Source organism: Rhinatrema bivittatum, chromosome 2 (assembly GCF_901001135.1).
Source record: "Rhinatrema bivittatum chromosome 2, aRhiBiv1.1, whole genome shotgun sequence".
Taxonomy (NCBI): domain Eukaryota; kingdom Metazoa; phylum Chordata; class Amphibia; order Gymnophiona; family Rhinatrematidae; genus Rhinatrema; species Rhinatrema bivittatum.
In genome coordinates, this window is record NC_042616.1 from 316,786,185 (window position 1) to 316,812,685 (window position 26,501).

Sequence of the window (26,501 nt, forward strand, 5' to 3'; positions counted from 1 at the left end):
CTGGTGGCCACTTCACCTTGCAGTCAAACACTTATTTAACAACATGTGAGGGAGTCGGTTGGACCATTAGATGATCAAGGGGTTAAAGGGGCAGTTAGGGAAGATAACATCATCACAGAAAGACTATATGAATTCTTTGCTTCGGTGTTTACTAATGAGGAAGTTGGGGAGACACCCATTTCAGAGAAGGTTTTCAGAGGTGATGATCTGGATGAACTGAATCAAATCATGGTGAACCTGTAAGATATAGTAGGCCAGATTGACAGAATGAAGAGTAGCAAATCACCTGAACCAGATGATATGCATCCCAGGGTTCTGAAAGAACTAAAAACTGAAAATTCAGACTTATTACTAGTCATTTGTAACCTATCATTAAAATTGTCCATTGTATCTGTGGACTGGAGGGTGGCCAACGAAACTCTGTTGTATATCTACTAAACTTTGATTTATCAGTAAACTCTGTGTTTTTTTCTGTTTGATACACAACACTTACTGTGTACAATTTTATTTTGGAATGTGATTGCCCCATAGGGATCCATTTGTCCCCTCACAGAACCTTGTAAAAGGGGGGGGGGGGGGTGTGACATGGTACATATTCAAATCACAAACAAATCTTGGCAATAAAAGTAGCATTTTCTTACCATACGCCTGCAGTTCTTCAACAAATTTCCCTAAGTCTATTTTCAACTGATTTTCCACAAAGTTTCTTAAAAAACTGTTTTGCAGTATCACCTGAAAAGAACAACAGGTATTGATCACATACAAAAAGTTAATATTAATTCATTTGCACCTGGATTGGAAGACTATGGAAACTAGACAAAATGAGAAAGTCACCATTGAAAGTACACAATTTGCAAACCAACCTGAAGTTGGTCAGTCATGAGCAAGTGTTTATTCTTCTGCAGGACATGTGAAATGTTCAGCCATGTCTCAGAGTGATTCTTCAGAGCTTCCACAAGATAGAAGGTGTGATTTGCCTACAAAAGACCAGGAAGCACCAGTGTGAAATGGAAACTCTTCTAAACACATGAGGAATTACGATAAGATCTATTGCCTAGGAACAACACTTCAAAAGTACTACTGAATGTAGCATTGTACACAGCTCAATTAAAATAAAGTCAAATTTGATATGGAGTTGTCTCCAAAAATAAGGCTCTGGAAGACCTCTAACCATAGATTAAAATATATCTAGAAGCCATGGAAACCTCCCATACAATAGTAGTAACATGTCCTAGTACTTGTACTGTACTGATCAAACAAATAACCAGGGTTCAGACTAAGGCAATATATGCCAGCATACTGCACTGGTAATTTTCCCACCTCAGTTTGGTTGAACAGAGGAAGAGGAAGAGTTGCTGCAGTCAACTGGAGAAAGCCAGCTATTCCTCTTCCCCCTTCCGTACCCTGTGGAAATGAGACTGAAGGCAGCAACATGGGGGCCCAGTAATCATGTACTCCCATGGTTCTCATAGCTGCTCCATTATCACTCCCATATACTTCCTATATAGCGAACCACAAGAGAGGAAGCACACCCTTACTATGTCTCCATATTGCTGGCCTCCTGCTAAAACTCTCACTATTGCAGCCCATGGAAGGGAAGTATAACAAAGGTAAGGGGGAAGAACCTGAAGGGGAAAAGAAAGGATGGAGGAGAACATAAAAGTGGAAAGGGGAAGAAGGAAAAAGAGAGAAGAGAGAATGAAAAGAAGAACCAGAAAAAATGAGGTGGGGTGTGGAGGAATGAAAGGAGCCAAAAGAGGCAGATATGGAACCTTAAGGGACAGAACAAAGTAGGGGAGATGAAGCTGTTCCCCTGCTATGTGGCCAAGGGCACAACTTCACTGCTGGCCACTTAGTCAGGGAGGGAGTAGGCTACCTGACTGCGGTCGGGAAGCCAGTCCAACCTTTGACCCTGACCAGGTGTCCAAGGTGAGAGGTCAGGGCACAGAGTGTGGCCAGACAGGGTGACCAGTGTTTGCTGGGCAAGCAGGGGGATCGGGCTGAGCTTTGTGGTGAGGATAAAGGGTCCAGGCAGTCGCTAGCCCAGCCTCTTTCTCCAATGCTAGGGTGAGGCCTTCATGCCCATAAAATAAGTTGAAATGAGGGGAGGTCAGGCAAATCACAACTAGCACAGTTGGGTGAGTCCTCCTGACCTACAGAGTTAACACCTTCCATTTGCAGAGGTTGAGAGGTCAGACCCCTTGGTGAGTTGGGGCAACGCCTCCCATGGGAAGGCAATGACCAACCAAATCAATGACTTAACAAACCAACTTGAACTCTAATTCCAGATGAACTCCAGTTGAATATAATGAGATAAATTAATTTGTATAAATAAAGCTACAGTCATGCACTTATCTAAAACTCAGAATTTAAGTGTTATATTTTGGAACCACACAGGGGGCAGAAGGGGAGGAGATATGGGTAGTAGGAAAGTGGGGTAAAGGATAGGAGAGATAGCCCCCCAGGTCCAGTGGATCCCAATAGACATGGCTAAATGGCAGAAAGTCTGGAGCAGAAGTGATGCAGGAAAGAAAATAAGGTAAATAATCCCTGGGCTGATTTTCTCATAGGACTCCAAGAGTCATGCTCCAGTTTCAAGAGCTAAAGATGTTTAACCTAGGGATGTGAATCGGGCTTCAGACGATTGAAAATATCGGACGATATTTTTTAAATCATCAGAAATCGGGGGCTCCCCCAAAATGATAGGAAAACCCCACGATATTGATTGTGGGGGTTTTCTTATCATTTTGGGGGAGGGCGGGAAAAACAGCACACAAAAATAACCCCTAAACCCACCCCAACCCTCTAAAACTAAACCCTTTCCTTCCCCCACCCTCCTGACCCCCCCAAAAACATTTTACAGGTACCTGGTGGTCCAGGGGAGGTCCCGGGAGCGATCTCCCGCTCCCGGGCCGTCCTCCCGCTCCGTCGGCTGCCACTAATCAAAATGGCACCGATGGCCTTTTGCCCTTACCATGTGAGAGGGTATCCGTGCCATTGGCCGGCCTCTGTCACATGGTAGGAGCACTGGATGGCCCGCGCCATTTTTAAAGATGGCTTGATTCTCCTTAAATAGTGACCCAGTGTTTTAAGGGTTTGAACTGATCTGTCACATTTTCTTCCTGAATGCCAAATTTAGTGAACTTACATCGATTTTGTGGAAATTTATTAGGCGTACAAATGGACAAATAGACATTGACCTTTTTATTTAATTCTTTGCATATGTTACTCGGAGATATTCCCCGGGGCACGAAGAGGGTAGGCCGCACAACAATGCACACCATTTTATATATTCAAAACTACACATGTGATTTCTGATGGACTCATTACCCACAGATAAGGCAGGCGCAAATCTTTGGGGCTAATTTTTCTGGAGACAATAATCTGTGCAGTTTTGCTTTAATTATTGGTGAAAACCCACTGGGTAAAAAGAACCCAAAAAGCTTGCAGGAACTTAGGCAGTTTTGATTATTTCCCCCTTTATTGCTATATTTCAATAGGTACAAAGTAACAAAAATGGCCATTTACTGGAATAACAGGAGAAGTTTACCATGTTCCAGTTTGAGTTCCATCGCCGCTTACCTTTTCCATTACTTCTCTAACCTCTGGAGTGTTCGGGGTGTAGAGTATCTTTCCATGTAGCAAAGGTTTCAGGAAGGTCCATGCCAAAGCTCCATTCGGAGACTGCAAAATTTCCTGATAAAACTGTAAGCAAAATGGAGCTGCGGCAAGAAAACATAACCAATTTTACAATCCAGTTATGTGAAGTGTGTTATCACACAGTAAAATTTCTGCACTGGCTCCCCAAAAGTTTTACAGTTTAGTCCCGTTTGCACCTGTCACATTATCTTCCCTTAGAAATATCCTTAACAATGCTCACGTACAAGGAATGGGCCTGCAAACTACTAATTAATCTTTAGGGCTCAATTCGCTCAAATTTGAGACTTTGCAATATTTCTGACAGAAACATATTTGTCAACTTTGGAAAACACAATAGTATCTTCTGTAAAAATCATAAGCCACAAAGGGTCTGCACAGCTTCAGGACAAATAACTCCCCTCCCCCTTATGCAGATTTTATGCCATCCTCTTCAGATTTGCATAATCTATTATCATTTTCATTGCAATATATATGATCCACATTATTCCTTTCCCAGTTTGCAGAGTTGCTCTCATGATATCACTAACATTTGGAATTAGTAAGTAGCAAATGGCTTATGCACCTACCATGTCAACTCAAAACTGAGAACAAAAACATAACATGGACGAGTGGAGGAGTAGCTTAGAGCAGCGAATATCAACCTGTGTGTCGCCAAGCACCGGCAGGTGTGTCGAGGCACCCGGTGACCCCTTGCCCCACTTGTGCTTCCCTGCTCCTCAAGGGTGGACTGGCCTATCGATCATCCCCTGGTGGGCCAATGCAGTTAATAGCTGAGTAACGCTGGGTACCGCCGCTGGAGGCCAGGCCGGCAGAGCCTGAAAAGCGGAGTGATGCTGTGCGCTGCCACCGGAGACCAGACCAGTGGTGGCTGAAGAGTGGAGAAACCCTGCGCATCACTGCCGGAGGCCAGGCCAGTGGCCACTGAAGAGCAGAGATATGCTGCGTGCCACCGCCGGAGGCTAGGCTTATTGGGCCAAACAATGAGAAGAGGCTCCACATGAGAGAGGAAACTTGCTTGTGTGTGAGTGGCAGCTTTGTGTGTGTGTGTGTGTGTGTGTGTGTGTGGTAGAATGGGTTCCTGGGTGCATGAGCGAGAGCTTTTGTGTGGGCTAGAATGGGTGCCTGGGTGGCAATTTTGTGTGTGTGTGTGGTAGAATGGGGGCAAGAGCATTTGTGTGTGATTGAGAGCTTGTATGTAAGTGAGAGAGAATGTGTATGATTGAGAGAGACTGGTCAGAGATGATGTGTTTTTGTGAGAAAGAGAGACTGCTCAGGGAGGTGATGTATTTCTGTGTGAGAGACAGAGACTGGTCAGGGAGGTGACTGGTGTGTGTGAGAGAGACAGAGAATGGTCAGGGAGGTGACTGGTGTGTGTGTGTGAGTGTGTGTGTGAGTGAGAGAGAGAGAGAGAGAGAGAGAGAGAGAGAGAGAGAGAGATTGGTCAGGGAGATGACTTGTGTGTATGGTGGAGTGTGTGTGAGAGAGACTGGTCAGGGCGGTGACTGGTGTGTGTGTGTGTGAGGAAGAGAGACTGGTCAGGGAGGTGACTGGGGTGTGTGAGTGATTGGTTGTGGGCCCTAAGGAAGAGGACCATGAAGACAGAGCTTCAGCAGGCACTGTAGCTTCTGGTGTGTGCTTTTGGCCCGCAAGGGAAAGGAGTAGGAGAGTTGCTGTAGAGGGTAAGTAAAGGTGGCTTTTTAAGTTTATTTTTCTCAATTGACTGCCATTTTAATTACTGGGTATTATGTGATGTGTCTGCTGTTTTGAAATAGTTTATTGATAATTTTTAAATGTTGGATGTTATTCTGTTCATCAGCTGTTTTGTAACATTTATTATATAGTTTTACAATTATTTCTGTGTGGGGATCTATAGTTGCTTGGCTTGTTCTGTTTTCCTAATAGTGTTTAGGTCCTAGTTAAATATTTGTAGTGTTGCCTTTTCATAGATAGGGTTGTTACTGTTTGAGTGTGCCCCATAATGCAGGTGTAACTTTGTGCGGGTTAGTTTGTGTGCATTATTGCAGATCCTGGGACTGTGTTAGGTGCTATATTTCTCTTTCCATTTCTCCAGGTTTGTATTGCATGCAGAGTGGCTTTTTTGGTTTTCCATTCCAGTTTGTCTCCATATTTATAATTTGTGGTCTTTCTGTCCTTGGTAAAGGTCGGCTTTATGTGTATGACTGAGGTGAGGTATTTTACTAGCATGTAGGCATTTGTATCAATCTTGTTTGTTGCGTTTTCTCAATAGGACATGCATTAGTGGTAAATTACTGTCTTTTCATAAGGAGAGTTATTGTGCCTGCCAGTAAAGGGAGTTTGCTTTGCTTTTACTGAGATGTCAACAGAACCAGAATATCTTTTTTGTATGGTGAGTTGTTCTAGTAATGCCCTAGTTCTGCTCTGCACCATTGTTGGGAGTCGAGGGGGCTCCTGAGGATGCAGAATGCATGTTTACATTTAGCCCCATGACGGTCACATGTTCAGTGTGTCATGCATGTGAGAACCATCTGTCAGGTGTGTCCCGGCCAAAAAAAGGTTGAGAACCACTGGCTTAGAGGTTAGAGTGGCATGCTGAAACCCAGAGCAGCTAGAGTTCAAATTCCACAAATGGTCCTTATGACCTGGGACAAAATCACTCTAACCCCTATTGTTTCAAGAACAAACTTAAAGGTTGATGTACTACAGGGCAAAGTTCTTTTGCAAAATGGCTTTGGGGCAAAAAAGTATGAATACTTTAGAGATTCTACAAGCTCCGCCAACAATCGCCACACTCTGCTCCCCTCGAGGTCCATATTTAAAAGAAGCATCCTGTTAAATGAAGATTTGGGCACTTATCAGGCTAAATTCTAGCCAGATATTAAGTTAGCCGGCTAGAATTTAGCTGAATAAGCTGAGTTTCTGGCTAAATCTGGTAGGGCCAAAGAGCTGTCCTAAAGTTAGCCAGATACATTTAAACAGCTACCTTTAAGATAGATGGCTATCTTCAATCGTACAGCTGTACTATTGAATATATCTCCAAAGTTGGCCAACTTGCTATCTGGAAATGACTGAAATATAGAAACATAGAAATGATGGCAGAAAAGGACCAAATGATCCACCCAATCTGCCCAGCAAGCTTATGCTAGTATTTAAGGCACTATGCTGGTTACTCGCATGCTTATCAGTTTCCCAGAGCGTAAAAGTCAGGGCCCTCATTGGATGCTGTTTGAATTAAATTCCCCTTTTCCCATTGTCGTTGAAGAAGAGAGCAATGATGGAGTTGCATTAACAGTATCAAGGATTATTTGTTAAGGGTAGCAACTGCCACCCCAGCAAGTTACCCCATGAACTCTTTTCTTCATTTCCAAGGTGTTTATCCCAAATTCCTTTGAATTCCTTCACTGTTTTTGTCTTCACCACCTCCTCTGGAAGGGCATTGATGGCATTCACCAACCTCTCCATGAAGAAATATTTCCTGACATTGGTTCTGAGTCATCCTCCCTGGAGTTTCATTTCATAACTTCTGGTTCTACGGATTTATTTCCAATGGAAAAAGTTTGACAATTGTGCATCATTATAACCTTTCAGGATCTGAAGGTCTGTATCAAAGCTCCCTGCACCTCCTCTCTTCCAGGATATACATATTCAGATACTTCAGCCTCTCCTCATAAGTCTTCTGATGTTGACCCCACACCACTGTGGTCACTCTCTTTGGACCGCCTCTATCCTGTCTTTATCCTTTTTGAGATACAGGCACCAGTTCTGAACACAGTACTCCAGATGAGGACTCACCAAGGACCTATCCAAGGTTATTAACATCTCTTTTTTTCTTACTGGTTATTCCTTTCTCTATGCAGCTCAAATTCTTCTGGCTTTAGCTATCACATCGACTCATTACTATGCTGCCTTCAGATTACCAGACACTATCACACCAAGATCCCTCTACTGCCCATCACATGCAGCTCTTTTGGATTACCACACCCCAGATGCATGACTCTGCACTTCTTGGCATTGAATCCCAGCTGCCAAATTCTCAACTAATCTTCAAGCTTTCTTAAATCACTTTTCATTTTCTTTACTCCTTCAGGCATGTCCACTCTGCTGCATATCTTAGTATCATCCGCAATAGACAAACTTTAACTTCTATCCCTTCTGCAGTGTCACTCACAAAGATAATGAACAGAACCAGTCCCTGTGGCACTCCATTTAACACCGTTCTTTCTTCAGAAAATGTTCCATTTACCATTACACGCTGTCTCCAGTCAGTCAACCAGTTTGGAATCCACACTACTACCTTGGCACCAACTCCCAGGCTTCGCATTTTGTTCACGAGTCTCCTATGTGGGACCTTATCAAAAGCTTTATTAAAATCCAAGTAAATCACATCGAGCGCTCTTCCCTGATCCAATTGTCTAGTCACCCAATCAAAAAAATCAGTCAGATTTGTCTGACAGACCTTCGCCTGGTGAATCCATGCTGCATCGGGTCAAGCAATCCACCGGATTATAGATAGTTCACTGTCCTTTCCTTCAGCAGAGTCTCCATTAATTTTCCCACCACTGAGGTGAGGTTAACTGGCCTATAGTTTCCAGCCTCCACTCTGCTCCTACTCTTGTGAAGCAGAACCACCACCACTCTCCTCCAATTTTGCAGCACCACTCCCGTTTCTAGGGATGTATTGAACAGGTCTTTTAGCAGACCTGCCAGCAAATCTCTGAGCTCCCTCAGTATCCTGGGATGTACTTCCTCCAGCCCATAGCCTTGTCCACTTTCAGTTTTCCTAGCTCTTCCCATACATTCTCTTCTGTAAATGGAGTTTCATATACTCTACCCCCATCCACAGTCTTGTCAACTAGTAATGATCCTTCTCCAGGATCTTCTTTGGTGAACATCAAACTGAAGTATGTGTTTAATTTTTCAGCCATGTCTTTGTCTCTCTCCACACATTGATCTTTGTCATCTTTCAATTGCACTATACTACTTTGGACCTTTGTCCTTCCTCTGATATATCTGAAAAAAGTTTTGTCACCTCGCTTTACCTCTTTGGCAATTCTTTCTTCTGCCTGATATTTTGGTTTCTTGATTTCTTTCTTTGTCTCCCTCAGTTTCCCAGATATTCTTGTTTGTGTTCCTCTTTTTGAGATCCTTTATATTTCTTGAATACTGTATTTTTTGCCTTTATTTTTCAGCTACCTCCTTTGAGAATCAGATCGGTTTCTTATTTCTCTTACTTTTGTTTACTTTTCTAACATATAGATTTGTTGCCTTTGTAATTACTCCTTTTAGTTTGGCCCACTGTTGTTCCAACTTTCTCATTTTCTCCAAGTCTTCTAGTTCTACCTCCAGGTACGTCCCCATTTTGACAAAGTCTGTATTTTTGAAATTCAAAACTTGGGTCTTTTTGTGACCTCTCTGTATCCTATTTGGGATATCAAACCATACCATTTGATTATCACTGATGCTCAGGTGGGCACGCACCCAAACATTAGAAACATTATCCCCATTTATGCGTACTAGGTTGAGTATAACTTCCTTTCTCGTGGGTTCCATTACCATTTGTTTGAACTGAGCCCTTGCAGGGCATCCCACTATCTCTCTACTTCTGGTAGATTCTGCAGAAAGGATTCTCCAGTCTACATCCAGCAGATTAAAATCTTCAACAATCAACACTTCTCCCTTCTTTCCCATCTTTTTGATGTCTTCAACCAGATCTCTGGCTAGTACTTCCATTTGAGTTGGAGGCCTGTGAACCACTCCAGTAAAACTGATTCACCATCATCTTTTTTTAGGATGGTCTATAATGCTTTTTCTCTACCCTACATTCTTTACAGTTGAGTTGCTTGTTTTTGACTTAAAGAGCTACTCCTCCCCTTGAATATGGACATAATGTGGCCCTCCTCAACATTTTCATGCATTATATCCTCCTTTTTTCATTATTCCATCCTTCTTCCCCATTATCCTTCTTCTTCCAACATCCATTTCCAATTCATTCTTGTTTCATTTTCCTCTTCCAAGTTTCTCATTTTTCATCTCTTGGAACTTTGACCTCTCCCAGCTCTTACCCTACAAACCCCTCAAGCTCCAACCCTAAACACTTATTCAGCTAACTTACTTGGGGTGTTCAGCAGCATGGCTAAGGTGTTGAATATCCCTGTATTTAACACTATTTAGCTGGATAAGTTATACCAACTATGTTTAGACCTGCTATTGAGTAGGTTTAACTTATCTGAATATCAGCACTTACCTAGCTAAGTTAGCTGGTTAAGTAGCGCCATCCCTCAGTTATCTAGTTAACTACTTAGCTGGATAGATTTATTTAGCTAAGTGGCAACCGCTGAACATAAGTGGATATTCCATAGCCACCTATAACCAGATATGTCCTACTTATCAGGCTAAGAAGCATTTGAATATCTACCTCCATGTATCTGGAAATCCCACAGTTCCATTTCCATCTCACCCTACATCTGCCGGTATCTACTGTTACACATGCTGGCCGCAGCAAACCCGCAGCTCGGCCCCCTCACCTCTTTCAAAGTAATCCAGCAGCTGGTCCCTTGTCTCTGGCAGCTGTAGGCCGCCAGTTCTGTCCTCTGGCCGCCTTTGGGGCCTCTTGCTGTGCTGCAGTTCCTGATGTTCTGCGTCAGGCCTCTCTGCATGACCCACAGAGAGACGCCGTCCCTACCAGCGCCGCACCCCTCCCTAGGCACACGCGCATGCACAGCTAGCCCTTACATAGGGTCTGAGGTGGGAACCTGGCCGCAGCCCCGGATGATAACATTGGCAGAACTCCGGTATATAAGCCCGGGCTCCACTCTCTCAGATTTCCTTTGCAACAGGTCCCCTCGCTAGTCGAGTACTCATTGCCTCTTCAGTTTCTGGTTCCCGATCCTGATTGCCTTCGCTCCTGCTTCCTTGTTCCTGTTCCTTCATCTCTCCATTGTATTGCTAACCTGGTTTGACCTCTGCATTGTCTGACTACTCCATTGCCTCTCTCCAGCCCCAGACGTCTGCATTGCCCGACTATTCCGTTGCCTCTCTCCAGCCCAGGACCTCTGCATTGCCTGACTACTCCATTGCCTCTCTCCAGCCCAGGACCTCTGCATTGCCTGACCATGCCATTGTTTCTTTCCAGTCCTGGACTTCTGCTTCGTCTGACCATCCTTTGACTCTTTCTAGACCTCAGCCTTGCTTCCCACTGCTTCCAGACTGCTACCAGCCCTGAAGCCAGCTTGCTTACAGATGCCTCTTCAGCCTTTGTCCTGGACATGGTTCTTTCAGGCTTCGGCCTGCTCTTGCTCAGGCGCCCTCTGTCAGACTGTGTTCCTATTGGCGCCCGGGTCCTCAGGACTCCGCCTCGTCCAGTACAGACTGATACCTACACTAGTTGCTGTCTCTGGGCTGACCTCGATCCACCCATTGACGACCACTGATGGAGGCCACATAAGTCCAGACGGCCCCGGCATCCAAAGGCTCAACCCGTGTGGAACGAGGGCTGGTATTAGTGAAGCGCCAGCTGGCCTCAGTCCATCAGCCCTCTCTGCCTGCCGATGGTGGGGACCCGTAGGATCCCTCCTATGGGTAGCGTCAACCCCACCTCAGCCCAAGGGTCCACCTCCGGCGTAACATCTACTTTCCTTCTTCTATCATCCAGGAGTGCAATATAATTAGGCCAAAGCCTGGTTCCTGTCAGAGGTCTGTTTTTGTAATAGTGTACCCTATTTGCTAGTAGAGTGTACAATTTCCCAAAAATGAAAAATTCAGTTCATTTGAAATAAAATGAAAATTGACTCATTCATCACATTTTTCAGTTTCATTTTCAACAAATGTAAATTCCTTATGCACACCACTGCTTTACGACATGGCCAAAACCATGAGAATATGGATGCATGAAGCCACCCAATTTTATGTTTTATGAAAGGATGTGAAGCAAGGCTAAAATCTTAGCAAGACATAACAGTAGCAGAGAAACCTACTGGTCAGAATAGATAATATAAAAGTACTAGGTAAAAATGACAGGCAAAAAAAAGGCAGGTGTGCATGTAACCCCCACCCCTACCCCCACCTCTGGGAATCTATCGTCTCTCAGGATCACATTCAGTATGCAGATTCTTTTCTCTGCAGCTATAAATAAGTGCACTGCTATGCAGTATGTGTGTACCTATACCTGCAGAGAGGCTAGACTAAGTCCCAAAGCATGCAGTGTACACACAGAAGGAAGTTCGCACCCAGGGGACAAGCATAAAAGGCAAATCTTATTTTAATTGTATTTCCTTTTTCATTACAATTCCTAAAAGATAATTTGGGGTGTGACACCACTGAGAAGAGCCTAAGGAATTGGAATCAGGTATCAACTGGCCCAAAAATGTAGCACAAATATGCATTTCTGAGCATCATAGATAAGGTAACAGGCAAAGTAAGAGAAATGTTTTGAAAGATCAGTTGCTATATCATACTCCTTACAGCCAACCGTGCCCTGGTGAAGACAGTTCAATTTTAATAATTCTTGAACACATTATTATATTGTCAATGCTCTTGTTGTTCTTCTTTTCATTGGCACCTGACCTGACATTTTTAGATCTTTCCGGTCTGCCCGTAGAAGTTAGTTGCATTATTTATTCAGTGAATACTTGGTATATTTGTGTGAGTCACAGTCATTAAGCAGTAGCAATATCATGGCAATCAATGATTCTACATAGCTGTATGAATCATTCGGGTAGCAAAGGCTGGTGGGAAGAGAGCAGGACCTCCTCTAAACTGTTATGCATTATTCTGACGGTAAACATTCCCCTTCATGTCACAGACCTTTCATCTGCTCCAGTGGTTCAAGCACGTAGTGTCATTTAGTAGCAATCTCTGATTATAAAGCAACACTTGAAAACTGAAGGTCACGAGTGGAAAATGGAGATTGCAGGCACAGGCAGGAATTACTATTATTAGTACTAATAATAATATTAAACCTTAGTGTATATAGCAGTACAAGGTGCAAGCAGCACTACAGACACACATAAGAGACAATGCCTGCTGTCCGGAGCTTACAGTCTAATCACAATAAGAAGGAAAAAAAAAGGAGCTTGGGGAAATTAGGGTTTAAGATATGAAGCAGTCTTATACGGCGGAGTTTAATTGAGAACAGGGGCCATTTTATTTAAATGGGTAAAGCTGCCAGAAATCAGCTTTCTGACCCATTAACGATCTGTATAAGAAACGCAGAAGATGGGGTGGGTGGGAGAGGAGCAGGGAGGGTGGGCCTTCCATCAGGGGTAAATGGTGCCTCCTACCTCTTCGGCCAATAGTTTTAAGAGTTTCATCATAGTGCACTTTTTGCTAAGAGTTCCATCATATTGCGCCTGCATAAACATTTTAAACAAAACATCTATTCTGAACTGCATGGCTTCATTAGCCAAGCCATTTGAGAAGTGCAAATGAAGATACGGCCGGCTGTTAAATGAAACCAGTCCTACTTTACTTCCTACGACATCTAATTAATTTTTGTTGAGCTTCACAATGCTTCCAAGCTGTGCCATAAAACTAGTCCTGCAGCACACCCAGTCATGCCTTTTTTTTTTTTTTTAATTATTTATTTATGCAATTTTTTAACAAACTTTTGACAGTAATTACACATGTCAATTTGGCAACAAATACAAACTAACAGGAATTCGTTGCTACCAAGTAATAACAAAAATAACCAAGCAAACCAAGATTGCCTTTTATAAGGTATCTAAAGATCCTAGATACAATCAAAAAAAGGGAGCAATTAGGAAACATTAAGAAGAAAACAGGTGAATTTAAATGTCACTTCCTAACTACCTATGAGCAACAGGAAGAAAGTTATCTTATTTTTCCAATCTTACATCCAAGAATTTTCTAAGCTCTGATGGTTCTAAAAATACATAGCATTCATTAGATATTTTTATAACACATTTACATGGAAAATATACCATCATCTGGGCCCCTAGCTGTTTAACTTCTGAGCCCATCTGTATAAAGTTTTTCCTCCTTATTTGGGTGTTTTTAGTGATGTCTGGGTACATCCACATCTTTTCAGATAGGTATAGCTTTTCCCTATTTCTAAGAAATAATTTTAATATATTATCTCTATCCTCTAGTTTTTGAAATCTCACACACAAGGTACCTCTTGCAATAACCTGATCTTCCATAGATTCTTCTAAGAAAATTGTAAGATTATCTAGTTGCTGGGATTGATTAGGTATTTTATCATTTTCCTTCTTTTTCACAACAATATAGAAGATTTTTTCTATTATAGGAATTTTTTCTGAGGAAATTAATAAATTTTCAACTAAAAATCTCCTAAACTGTTCCATAGGAGATATTAATTTAACTGAAGGAAAATTCAAAATCCTAAGATTATTCTGACGCATATTATTTTCAATCAATTCCAGTCTTCTAGAATTTGCTAATTCTCCCTTTATTAGCCCTATTTGAACTTCCTGTACCTGTTTGAGCTGATTACCTAAGCTCTCACATTTTTCAGAATTTACTTTTACTTTTTCATTTAATACTTTCCCTTGTGTTTGTACCTCTGACATTTTAAGTTCTAAATTATTCATAGACATTTTTAAGTCCATTAACACCTCCCATATATTTTCCAATGTAATCCCAGAGTTATCTTTCGATTGAGAGCTTCCTTTCTTGGTTGTTTTTCCTCCTGGTTGCGGATAGTAATCCATCTTCAATTTAGAAGGTACTACCCCTCCTTTGGCGCCATCAGGTGTTGATGTTAGGGGGTCCATGGACAGATTTTCTCCTCCATTACTTTCTTCCACATATTCCAGTGGGCAATCACATTTACTCCCCCGTGCCTCCAACTCTAGGCCATTTCCACCCCCGATGTTAGGTGGCAAAACCACATCTTCGGTAGGGATTGTCACCTCTGGATTTGGATTATAATTGGGTCTAGGTGGGTCTGGAGTCAAAGGTGCTCCTGGGCTTAAGGAGGTCTGAAACTGTTCCCGGGATATCAGAATCTGCTCCTGCTCAGTATCCAAATTGGAACACCCAGGAGTTTCAACATTTAAAGATTTGAGGAAATTTTCAATTAATGGTTGAGAAGGGAGAGAATTAGGAACAGTCGGGGTCTCTGGTCGTAATCTGCCCTTTCTCTTTGCGTGAGGTATAATTGTAGTGGTTATAACTTCGTATCTCCTCAAAAACACCTTATTTCCCAGTCATGCCTTATTACCAATTTTTATATTAGAATTTCTTTTGACTGAACAAAAAAATGAATTCTTGTTTATTAAAGATTTTACAAAAATAAATTATACCAGTAGAAACGAAACCCGACTTTCTAGATAGCCTTGGCTCCATTTATATGCAATGTTACTAACAGATATAAAAATCTATCAAAATATTTGTTGAGATATTTTTGAAGCTTCTATATGTAAACAGTTTTGAAATATATTTTATAATAAAACCCAATACAGTCAATCAGAAAAATATCTCTCTTTATGCTTCTATTCTTTTTCACACACTCAAATTCTGCCAAAATTCTGCTGCACATGGTCCATACTAAACAGGCTTAGGCTAGCAATAATTACAAACCGAAGAGCAAGGAAAGATATGCAGGCCAATGCAATACTGGGTGCTAAGGTCAGCGCGCTGCTGAACGCACGGTTGGATGCATGTTTTGGATGCACTAGACTTATGCCTGATGCAATAGCGGGATTAGCGCGTCCAAAATGCATGTTGACGAGGCTATTAGCTAGTACGCCCAATATAAAAAGTTACCGCATGCTAGATGTGCATGTTTTTACGCTCAAAATGTTAACACCAGCCCTGGAGCTGGTGTTAAGTTTTGAGGCGCCCCCAAGCCATACACTGAAAAGCAGTAAAATGCTGCTTTTCTGTGCTTTCTCCGATTTAATATTGTCTCGATACTGAGCAGGAGGAACCACAGAAGCAACACAAGAAAAAAAGGGTCTTTAAAGCGGTCAGCTTAGGAAAAGAGACAATTTACAAGTGTAAAATCGAGCGTCTGTTTCCTAACCTGCACACAACTATGGGGACTCTATGCCATAGACGAGCTAAAGATACACAATTTATTCCTAGAGCATCCTTTTTAGCATGGCGGCTCATTTGCCTATTGCATTGAGCACCCAGGAGAGGTCATTGTGCGCATGTTTTTAGCACGTTGGATTTGCATCGGCCTGATAGAGAACTATTTCAGAAGAAATGCTCAGCAAATAAGTAAATAAATAAATAAATAAATAAATGGAAATAAATAAATAAATAGATAGATAGTGATTGAAACTGCTGGATTGTCAGGTAAATAATCGGTAATTACCAACATTCCAATCATCCTAATTAAAGACCCAATGCCTAGATATCAAATTTCATAAGAATTGGACCAGCAGTTCTCGAGATTATTATGTACTGAAGTTGTCTCCCATACATTTCTTATGGGCAAATTGTCTACTTTGCCCCCTTCTTGTGCACCCTCCAACCCCTCCCCCCCCCCCCCCCCAGATCACTCAGTATCTTTGAAAGGAACAAACGTTATTATGCCCGCCCCCCCCAAGGCCCTACCTTCACAAGAAAGTTGGTTCAACTCAGTCTAGCTGTTCAGAAATTGAAAGGGGAGGACACACATACACACAGAGACATACTTGACCATCCGATAAGCCCCTGTTCCTTAAGGAAACAATACTATAAAGGAGGCAAGCAAATTGCAAAGATTCTGCCTGCTGTTTTGCCTTACTTGAGTCTTCAGGGATGCTATACTTTGCCATATCCTTTGCTACAAGCTCTGTAATTCTCGGCATGTCGAGGAACATGTTGGCATCATTAAAGAGAGAGGCCTCGTCCTTGCAAAGTGTCTTGATCAATGATTGAAGAGAACCAGGGGCTGCTTGTCTGGACTGACTGCCTCCTGAAAACTAGAACACACAAACCTGTCAGGAAGTGACAAAGCAACAGGAGCAAAGCAGAAACCTGAGGTAAAATAAATACTTTGTGCTGGTATCATACTAAGTCCAAGTAAGACTAAGAGATTAAAATCTCTGAGTATGTATTTACCAGAACTGATTTATTCACTTCCATTTTCTATTCTCAAAATAAATTTTATTATTAAAGGAGATAAAAAAAATCACTGCAAACTGCTTTATGACAGTAAGATGATGTGTGGTCCCTTCTACAGGGGTCCCTTTTTCCTTTTTTCCTTCTGACATGACTCATATCACCTTTTAAAAAATGCCGTATTTTCAGAACACAAGAACTTAACACTTGCCATACTGAGTCACACCAAAGGTCCATCAAGCCCAGTATCCAATTTCCAACAGTGGCCAGTCCAGGTCACAGGTACCTGGCAGGATCCCAAGAGGTAAATAGATTCCAATAATAAGCAGTGGATTTCTGCAACTCCACCTTAATAATGGTTAATGGTCATTTCCTCCAGGAACTTGTCCAAATCTTTCTTAAATGCAGCTACACTAACAGCTTTCACCACATCCTCTGGCAATGAATTTCAGAGCATAGGCCTGGATTTATCAAAATGCACTAAATATTGCATGCAGTAGGAAAAGGGGTGTGTTTTATGGTAATAGGCAGTTTATCACAATCAGGGCCGAGAGAGAGAATGAAAATCTAGCTGTAATACCCTCACACTAGATAGGTATTTATATGTCTATGGGAGGCCCACCTAGTAACTCGAGGTGAGGTTTAGGTATTAATGTAGGGGTTAGGGGCCACTTTCATATTCAAAGTGAGATGTACGAACAGAACAGTGCTCTCTTGAGAAGATTTGATGACTTTCAGAGTGAGGAAGCTCACCCAAAGATGAGATTTGTGCAATGTTCTCTCAACCTAGCTTGATGGACTCTCTACCTGCACAAATCTCATCTTTGGGTGAGTTTCCTCACTCCGAAGGTCATCAGATCTTCACAAGAGAGTACTGTTCTGTTTGTACATCTCACTTTGAATGTAAAAGTGGCCCCTAACCCCTACACATTAGATTTAATTTGTCATTTACATGCCCAGTCTCCCAGTTTTGCAAGGTCTTCTTGCAATTTCTCACAATTCTCATGTGTTTTAACAGTCCTTTAGAATGCTACCTTACACGGCACTGTACCAGTTTTTCCTTTAAATAGGTTGGTTTATATTAAATATTAAGATGGGCAGTGATCAGTTCAATTAATAGCATTAGAACATAAGAACATGCCATACTGGGTCAGACCAAGGGTCCATCAAGCCCAACATCCTGTTTCAACAGTGTCCAATCCAGGCTTCAAGTACTTGGCAAGTACTCAAAAACTAAGTATATCCCATAGGGATGTGAATCGTCTGCCCGATCGTCTTAACGATCGAAATAGTCTGGCAGGAGAAGAAAATCGTGTTTGGCACGATTTTTTAGTTAAAAAATTGGTTTTTCCGATTAGTGCGCACTAACGGGAGTTAGTGCGCACTAACCATTGTTAGTACGCACTAACAGAAAATGATACAATTTGACACTTTTCAGGTCAGTTAAGGTCAGTTTAGGAATGAATATGTATTCCTATTGGCTGCCCTCTTATTTATTCATGTTACCAAGGTTCCCACTGACAATATATGGGGGGTGGGAAATGGAAACAGTTGGTAGCTTGACAAAAAAAGTAATGTGATCAGTCAATGTGACTAGACCTTGTGCCCTAGCCCTGATACCGGGAGTGTTGTGATCTTCCTGCATGCAGTGCCGTATCCCTGATACTGGGAGTGTTGTGATCTTCCTGCGCGCAGTGCCCTACCCTGATACCAGGGGTGTTGTGATCTTCCTGCATGCAGTGCCCTATCCCTAATACCAGGAGTGTTGTGATCTTCCTGCACACAGTGTTCTATCCCTGATACTGGGAGTGTTGTGATCTTCCAGCACTCAGTGCCATATCCCTGATACTGGGAGTGTTGTGATCTCCCTGCACACAGTGCCCTAACCCTGATACCGGGAGTGTTGTGATCTTCCTGCATGCAGTGCCCTATCCCTAATACCAGGAGTGTTGTGATCTTCCTGCACGCAGTGCCCTATCCCTGATACCAGGATTGTTGTGATCTTCCTGCACGCAGTGCCCTATTCCTGATACCGGGGGTGTTGTGATCTTCCTGCACTGAGCAGGGATACGGCACAACACTCCCGGTATCAGGGTTAGGGCACTGTGTGCAGGAAGAGCACAACACCCCCGGTATCAGGGTTAGGGCACTGTGTGCAGGATGATCACAACACTCCCAGTATCAGGGATATGGCATTGTGTGCAGGAAGATCACAACACCCCTGGTATCAGGGATAGGGCACTGCATGCAGGAAGATCACAACACTCCCAGTATCAGGGATAGGGCACTGTGTGCAGGAAGATCACAACACTCCCGGTATCAGGGATAGGGCACTGTGTGCAGGAAGATCACAACACTCCTGGTATTAGGGATAGGGCACTGCAGGCAGGAAGATCACAACACCTCTGGTATCAGGGATAGGGCACTGCATGCAGGAAGATCACAACACTCCCAGTATCAGGGATAGGGCACTGTGTGCAGGAAGATCACAACACTCCCGGTATCAGGGATAGGGCACTGTGTGCAGGAAGATCACAACACTCCTGGTATTAGGGATAGGGCACTGCATGCAGGAAGATCACAACACCCCTGGTATCAGGGATAGGGCACTGCATGCAGGAAGATCACAAGGGCACAAGTTCTAGTCACATTGACTGAGCACATTACTTTTTTTGTCAAGCTACCAACCGTTTCTATTTCCCATCCCCCCAACCATCACCTTAGTGTGAACCTTGGTAACATCAATAAATAAGAGGGCAGCCAGCCAATAGGAATACATATTCATTCCTAAACTGACCTTAACTGACCTGAAAAGTGTCAATTTGTATCATTTTCTGTTAGTGCGCACTAACCCGATTAACAATTTTTTAACGTTAAATCGTTAGAATTCCTATTGTATTGTGTTCTTTAATGATTTAAGACGATTTTAAAATTATCGGACGATAATTTTAATCGTTGAAAAACGATTCACATCCCTAATATCCCATGCTACTGATGCTATTAATAGCAGTGGCTATTTTCTAAGTCAACTTGATTAGTAGCAGGTAATGAACTTCTCCTTCAAGAAATTATCAAAACCTTTTTTTTAAAACCCAGCTACACTAACTGCACTAACCACATCCTCTGGCAACAATTTCCAGAGTTTAATTGTGCATTGAGTGAAAAAGAACTTTCTCCAGTTAGTTTTAAATGTGCTACATGCTAACTTCATGGAATGCCCCTAGTACATCTGAATTATTACCCATGAAAACCTTCTCTGATACAGGTATCTCCCCAACTTCCTCTTCAGTAAACACCGAAGCAAAGAAATTGTTTAAGCTTTCCGCAATGGCCTTATCATCTCTAAGAGCCCCTTTAACCCCTCGATCATCTAATGGTCCAAGTGACTCCCTCGCAGGCTTTCTGCTTTGGATATATTTTTTAAAGTTTTTACTGTGAGTTTTTGCCTCTACAGCCAACTTCTTTTCAAATTCTCTTAGCATGTCTTATCAATGTCTTACCATTAACGTTTTGTTTTTTCACTATCCAGCATTATTGATCGGCTTCCGCTTTGTTTTTTGGGTCCTTACCATTAACTTAGCAATGCTTATGCTTTATCCTATTTTCTTCTGTTGGATCCTTCTTCCAATTTTTGAATGACGATCTTTTGGCTAAAATAGCCTTTTTCACCTCACCTTTTATCCATGCTGGTACTCGTTTTGCCTTCCTTCCACCTTTCTTAATGTGCGGAATACATCTGGACTTTGCTTCTAGGATGGTATTTTTTAACAATGTCCATGCCTCTTGCACACTTTTTACCTTTGTAGATGCTCCTTTCAGTTGTTTTCTATTTTTCTCATTTTATCAAAGTTTTCCTTTTGAAAGTTTAGCACTAGAGCCGTGGATTTGCTTACTGTCCCCCTTCCAGTCATTAATTCAAATTTGATCATATTATGATCACTATTGCCAAGCAGCCCCATCACCATTACCTATATTTCACCAAATCCTGTGCTCCACTAAGAATTAGATCTAAAATTGCTCCCTCTCTCGTTTCCTGAACCAATTACTCCATAAAACCGTTGTTTATTACATCCAGGAATTTTATGTCTCTAGCAAGTCCTGATGTTACATTTACCCAGTCAATATTGGGGTAATTGAAATCTCCCAGTACACTGGTGCAGGATAAATATTTAATCACCATCAATTTCTATGGTATACTTAACTTGAAGAATTCAGAACATCAAGAATATATATATATAATTCAAACAGGCAACTCCATGAATTCCAAATAATTCTTTAAACTCGGTCCCCCGACACGGTCCCGTGTTTTGCTTAGGCTGCATCGGGGGGGAACCAGGGGTACATTCAAATCTAAAGTGTAAAAGCAAATAAAAGTCAACTCAAAAAATGGTGAGACAGGCTACATTGTAACATCCGTTAAGCAAAAGTACATACCTCTAAAATGTCACCCGGAGCGCGCAGGCTCTCGCAGGTGTCAGCCATTTAAACACAGGAAAAAGCGCGAACGTGACAGCTTTCGCGAGAGCCGTCAAAAGCCAGCAAATCTCGATGGATCCATCCCTAATAAAACAGGTACCACTCAATTTCTCTGTTTAGGCCCTGGGGGGCAACCGTATTAAGCGTAAAGATCCACCTCTGCTCCCTCCGACCCAGAGCCTCGGGGTCGGAGGGAGCGTTCGCGCTTTTTCCTGTGTTTAAATGGCTGACACCTGCGAGAGCCTGCGCGCTCCGGGTGACATTTTAGAGGTATGTACTTTTGCTTAACGGATGTTACAATGTAGCCTGTCTCACCATTTTTTGAGTTGACTTTTATTTGCTTTTACACTTTAGATTTGAATGTACCCCTGGTTCCCCCCCGATGCAGCCTAAGCGAAACACGGGACCGTGTCGGGGGACCGAGTTTAAAGAATTATTTGGAATTCATGGAGTTGCCTGTTTGAATTATATATATATATTCTTGATGTTCTGAATTCTTCAAGTTAAGTATACCATAGAAATTGATGGTGATTAAATATTTATCCTGCACCAGTGTACTGTGATACTTGCTTATGTGCAAGGTTTTGCTTCTTTTCTCTCTGGACTGGTAATTGAAATCTCCCATTATTATTGCACTACCAATTTGGTTAGCTTCCCTAATTTCTCTTAGCATTTCACTGTACATCTCACCATCTTGGCAGGTGGATGGTAGTATACTCCTATCACTATACTCTTCCCCAACACACAAGGGATGTCTACCCATAAAGACCTGGGATACATTTCTAGCTTAGGTTCCAGCTTCTTTGTTCATCTAGGACTGGATGCGCTGCTGGCATGTAACTCAGAGTTCCTGTGAAAGAATTCAGCCAAGAGCTGTTCTAGAGCTACCAAGGAGCCATAAAATGAATAGCACTGGAATCAGTTTTCTAGGTAGTTATATGGTCTTCTCCTTGCCACTATAGTTCAATCCAGCAATTAATCTACATGTGAGAAAGGATGTGGAAACCAAACATTAAAAATTTTTAGAGGCAGTGACTGATGGTTCACAGATGAGAGATAAATGAAATGGAACAGTTATTGAACATAAGATTTGCCATACTGAGTCAGACCAAAGGTCCATCAAGCCCAGTATCCTGTCTCCAACAGTGACCAATCCAGGATCCCAAGGGGTAAATATATTCCAAGCTGCTTATTCCAGGGATAAGAAGTGAATTTCTGCAACTCTACCTTAATAATGGTTAATGGACGTTTTCTCCAGGAACTTGTCCAGACTTTTGTTTTAAACGTAGCTTTCACCACATCCTCTGGCAAAGAATTTCAGAGTTTAATTATGAATTGAGTAAAAAAATATTTTCTCTGGTTAGTTTAAAATGTATCACCTAGTAATCTCATTGTGTGCTTCCTATTCTTTATACACTTTGTACTCTTTGAAAGAGTAAACAACTGATTAACATTTGCTCATTCCATTCCACTCATTATTTTATAGACCTCTATCATCTCTGCCCTCGGCCCTCTCTTCTCCAAGCTGAAGAGCCCTAACCTATGCATGGTTTCTATCATGAGTAAAAGAGCATGTTGTTATTTAGCCTACATACGTTTTACTCTCAGAGAGGCCAGACTATGTTCCACAGCATGATTTGCATGCATACCTTGCATTCCGCACACAGGAAAGGCATAAAAGGTGAAACATTGTATTTGTATTTAATATTTACTTAATATGGTCCCTAAATGACATTTTGGGAGAGGCATCAAAAAGAGAGGCTAAAGAATCGGAATCAAGCTTTAAATAACCCAAAAAGGCAGTACAAATATGTATTTTTGAGTGTGACTGGCAGAGTATTTACCAGATTTACTAAGAGTTTTCCCCCATAACTAGAGAAGGAGAACAAATCTTTACATACTCAGGCCCTAACAGTCAGTCAGTGACACTCAAAAATGTACATTTGTTCTGCCTTTTTGGGCCATTTAGTGTTTGATTCCAGTTCCCTACCAAGGCAAATCACTAATTTCCTAGGTAAATGACTTTGCAAATCATTCTCTTAACTGATTTCTTCTCAGTAATTGCAGAGCCCAATTTACTTTTTTTCCTCCAGGTTTAAGGGGGACTGATCCAATGAAGTAAGAAATGCATTAATAAGCCCATACAATCGATACAGGTTGGAATAGAATGCCAAATTATTGGGCAATCTCATTTTCCTTACAAATAAACTTATCACGTGATTATTGTACCATTTGAATTCTTTCCATAGTCCTTCTTGCATTTAAATCTTGTGCTAATAAGTGACCACTTATTATTCTCTGAATAATCTCCAGCTTTCTTGTAAGTAAATTGGTTTGCCTCCTCATTGACTATATTTGCATTTCAGCACTGGAAGTTGTAAAAATAAGAGGTTTTTTGATGATCTGTTGGTTCCCAATATATTTGATTCTTTCTTTTAATATGGTCAATTCTTTCTTCCATAGCTTATTCGTTCCAGCAGAGGATGGCAAGCCCAAAATGATTTATTATACACTCATTATTGCCCAACCTTTTTTCTATTTGACCTCCCGCGCCACCATGGCTCCAGCCTTCAATAGAAATACAGTATGTTTATTTGCCAGGCTGCCCAAATAGTTACATCACCTCAGCCTCCTTTCCAGTCTCAAAATGAATGGAGCAACCCCTCTGGTTGCATAATCGGGTGTGGGACTGGGGCAGGAGCAGGCCCAGATATAGGAACAGACAAGATACGCCAATTGCCTAGGGTGACAAATTGGGAAGGCGCCAAACATCCAGGCCAAAGGGGTGCCTGCTTCTGCTTGCTTTAGGGATATGTGCCTGCACTGCAGCAAAAAGGCCTTGCCCTGATGCTTGCCTACGACCACCAAAATCTTATATCTGGTCCTGCAGGGGAAGATTTGTTGCTTCATTTATTGTGCTACGGTTCTGGGTGTTTAATATCGTGCTCCAGTTCCTATTTAGTTTGGTTCTTTGCACATGATAAGATTAATATTTTCACTCCAACAGCCCAACATTTTCTTGTTTCACATAATGCTGAGTTTCTGGTTTTCTCTCTGCACTTCTCATATTTAAATGGTGACTTTCCAAGTGTTGGAACAGAAATATTTATTTATCCACTTGATTGTCATGCTATGGTCAGAAGTAAATATATGAGGAAAAGAGTTTAAGACACCTACTATAAGAAGGTCCTGATTAATAGCCATAGCACTGTGTTAAATAGCCAAATATATTATACAATTGTATGTTGAAACAGAAGTAAACGAAGCAATAAGAGCGTCCAAAAAGATTTCGGTGAAACTCCACAAAAATACCAGCTTCAACAAATCCACAAGTTATCGATTATACGTGGACCATCATAATAAGCAGCACCGGTTTTACACCTTCATTGCTTTATCTTTCATCATCGGTCCAGTCCCATCACTATTCTTTTGTGTCATCAAAACAGACTTAAGACTGTTTTGCTGACACTTTTTATTTGCAAAAGATACAAATAAAAAAAAGAATAGTGATGGCCTGGACCGATGATGAAAGATAAAGCAATGAAGGTGTAAAACCGGTGCTGCTTATTGTGATGGTCCACGTATGATCGATAACTTGTGGATTTGTTGAAGCTGGTATTTTTGTGGGGTTTAACCAAATAGAAGTAAAATCATAATGCAAGCAGAGCACCTAAGAAACACATACTGGTCGATATTAAAAGCTTAAACTTGGCAAAACTGGGAGATATGCGTGTGTCTCGAACCTGTGCACACCACGCGGACTTTAAAAGACCCACGCAAACAAGTGCTTCTCCCATTACATGCACGAAACCTTTTTCTGAAAAAGGGGGCGGGGCAAGGGGAGGGATGGACTTGAAGCATGAATTCAGCGTGTAAGTATTTACACGCACGAGCGTGCGCTGGGGTCCCCTACCATGTAAACTTTACTTCTGCTATTGTCAGCGTGTAAATCATGTAACAGAAAAAAAATAGGCTAGTCAGCTGGGTTTTAAGGCTCAGGGCTAATAAGGTAAAAGGGAGGCGAATTAGCTAGGGGGTTTAGGAAGTCCTCTCCTTTACTGGGGTGAACTGGGAAAAAGGGCTATTGCGTTGGCACACGTAGCTACAAAAATTACCCCCACTTACACGCTCGAGGCGGCATTTGCGCAAATCAATATAAAATCGTGAGCACATGTATGCGCATTAGAGATGTGCATTTGTTTAACATGAATTAGGCAATTGTTTCTAAATTGCCTAATTCGTCATGTGTCAAGGGCCCCGAAACCTGAAACGGATTTTCCCCGAACTTCGATTTGTACGGGGGGAGGGGCACATTTTATTTTTTTAAATAAAAAACCACCCCAAGCATTAAAATTTACTATAATACAACCCCCCCCCCCCCCCACCATACCGATCCCTCCCCAAGACTTACTAACATCCCTGGTGGTCCAGCGGGGTCCCGCGAGCAATTTCTCCCTCCGTGCCGTTGGGCTGTCTGGCCTGCCTCGCATCAAAATGGCGCCGATAGCCTTTGACCTACTATGTCACAGGGGCTACCGGTGCCATTGGTCAGCCCCTGTCACATGGTAGGAGCAATGGATGGCCAGCACCATCTTGTGCTCCTACCATGTGACAGGGGCTGACCAATGGCACCGGTAGCCCCTGTGACATAGTAAGGGCAAAGGCTATCGGCGCCATTTTGATTACTGGCAGCAGAGTGCAGGAGATCGCTCCCGGACGCCCACTGGACCACCAGGGACTTTTGGCAAGTCTTGGGGGACCCTCCTGTCCCCCATCCCCACAAGATGGCCAGCCATTGCTCCTACCATGCGACAGGGGCTGACCAATGGCACCAGTAGCCCTTGTGATATAGTAGGTCAAAGGCTATCGGCGCCATTTTGAAGCGAGGCAGGCCAGACAGCCCGACAGCACGGAGGGATAAATCGCTCATGGGACCCCGCTGGACAACCAGGGATGTTAGTAAGTCTTGGGGAGAGATCGGGATGGTGGGGGGGGAGGTTGTATTTTATGTATTATGATAGATTTTAATGCTTGGGGTGGGGTTTTTTTAACTTCGTTTTCCCGCATGGTTTTTTGGGCCCGTTTCGTTTTTCCCCGCTTAAATTTTTGTTTGTTTTCCGAACCGAGGAAAAACGAACTTTACCCCGAAGCATCCGACTCAAAAAAAGACATGGTAAAAAAAAAACGAAGCTCATCTCGAATGCGCATATAGCCCATTTTATAACATGCAAGCGTATACGAGCTTATGTTATAAAATCCCCGCGTCCATGTGCTCATGCTGGCCAACACATGCACATTGGTGCCCGCGCACAGGCCTAAAAATTTACCTCATATGGTAGATACTGCATTCCTGC

General features: G+C 42.3%; 1 protein-coding gene across 1 annotated transcript in view; it reads right to left on the minus strand.

The window, feature by feature from the left end:
- The window catches only part of ABCA13 (ATP binding cassette subfamily A member 13), a 929,477-nt gene that overhangs the window by 690,520 nt on the left and 212,456 nt on the right, over window positions 1-26,501 (minus strand). Inside the window, exons 20-23 of the mRNA XM_029587089.1 lie at window positions 16,355-16,532; window positions 3,583-3,722; window positions 864-977; window positions 642-732 (exon numbers count right to left, since the gene is read on the minus strand). Coding sequence (XP_029442949.1) covers window positions 642-732; window positions 864-977; window positions 3,583-3,722; window positions 16,355-16,532 — 523 coding nt within the window. The remainder of the gene's footprint in view (window positions 1-641; window positions 733-863; window positions 978-3,582; window positions 3,723-16,354; window positions 16,533-26,501) is intronic.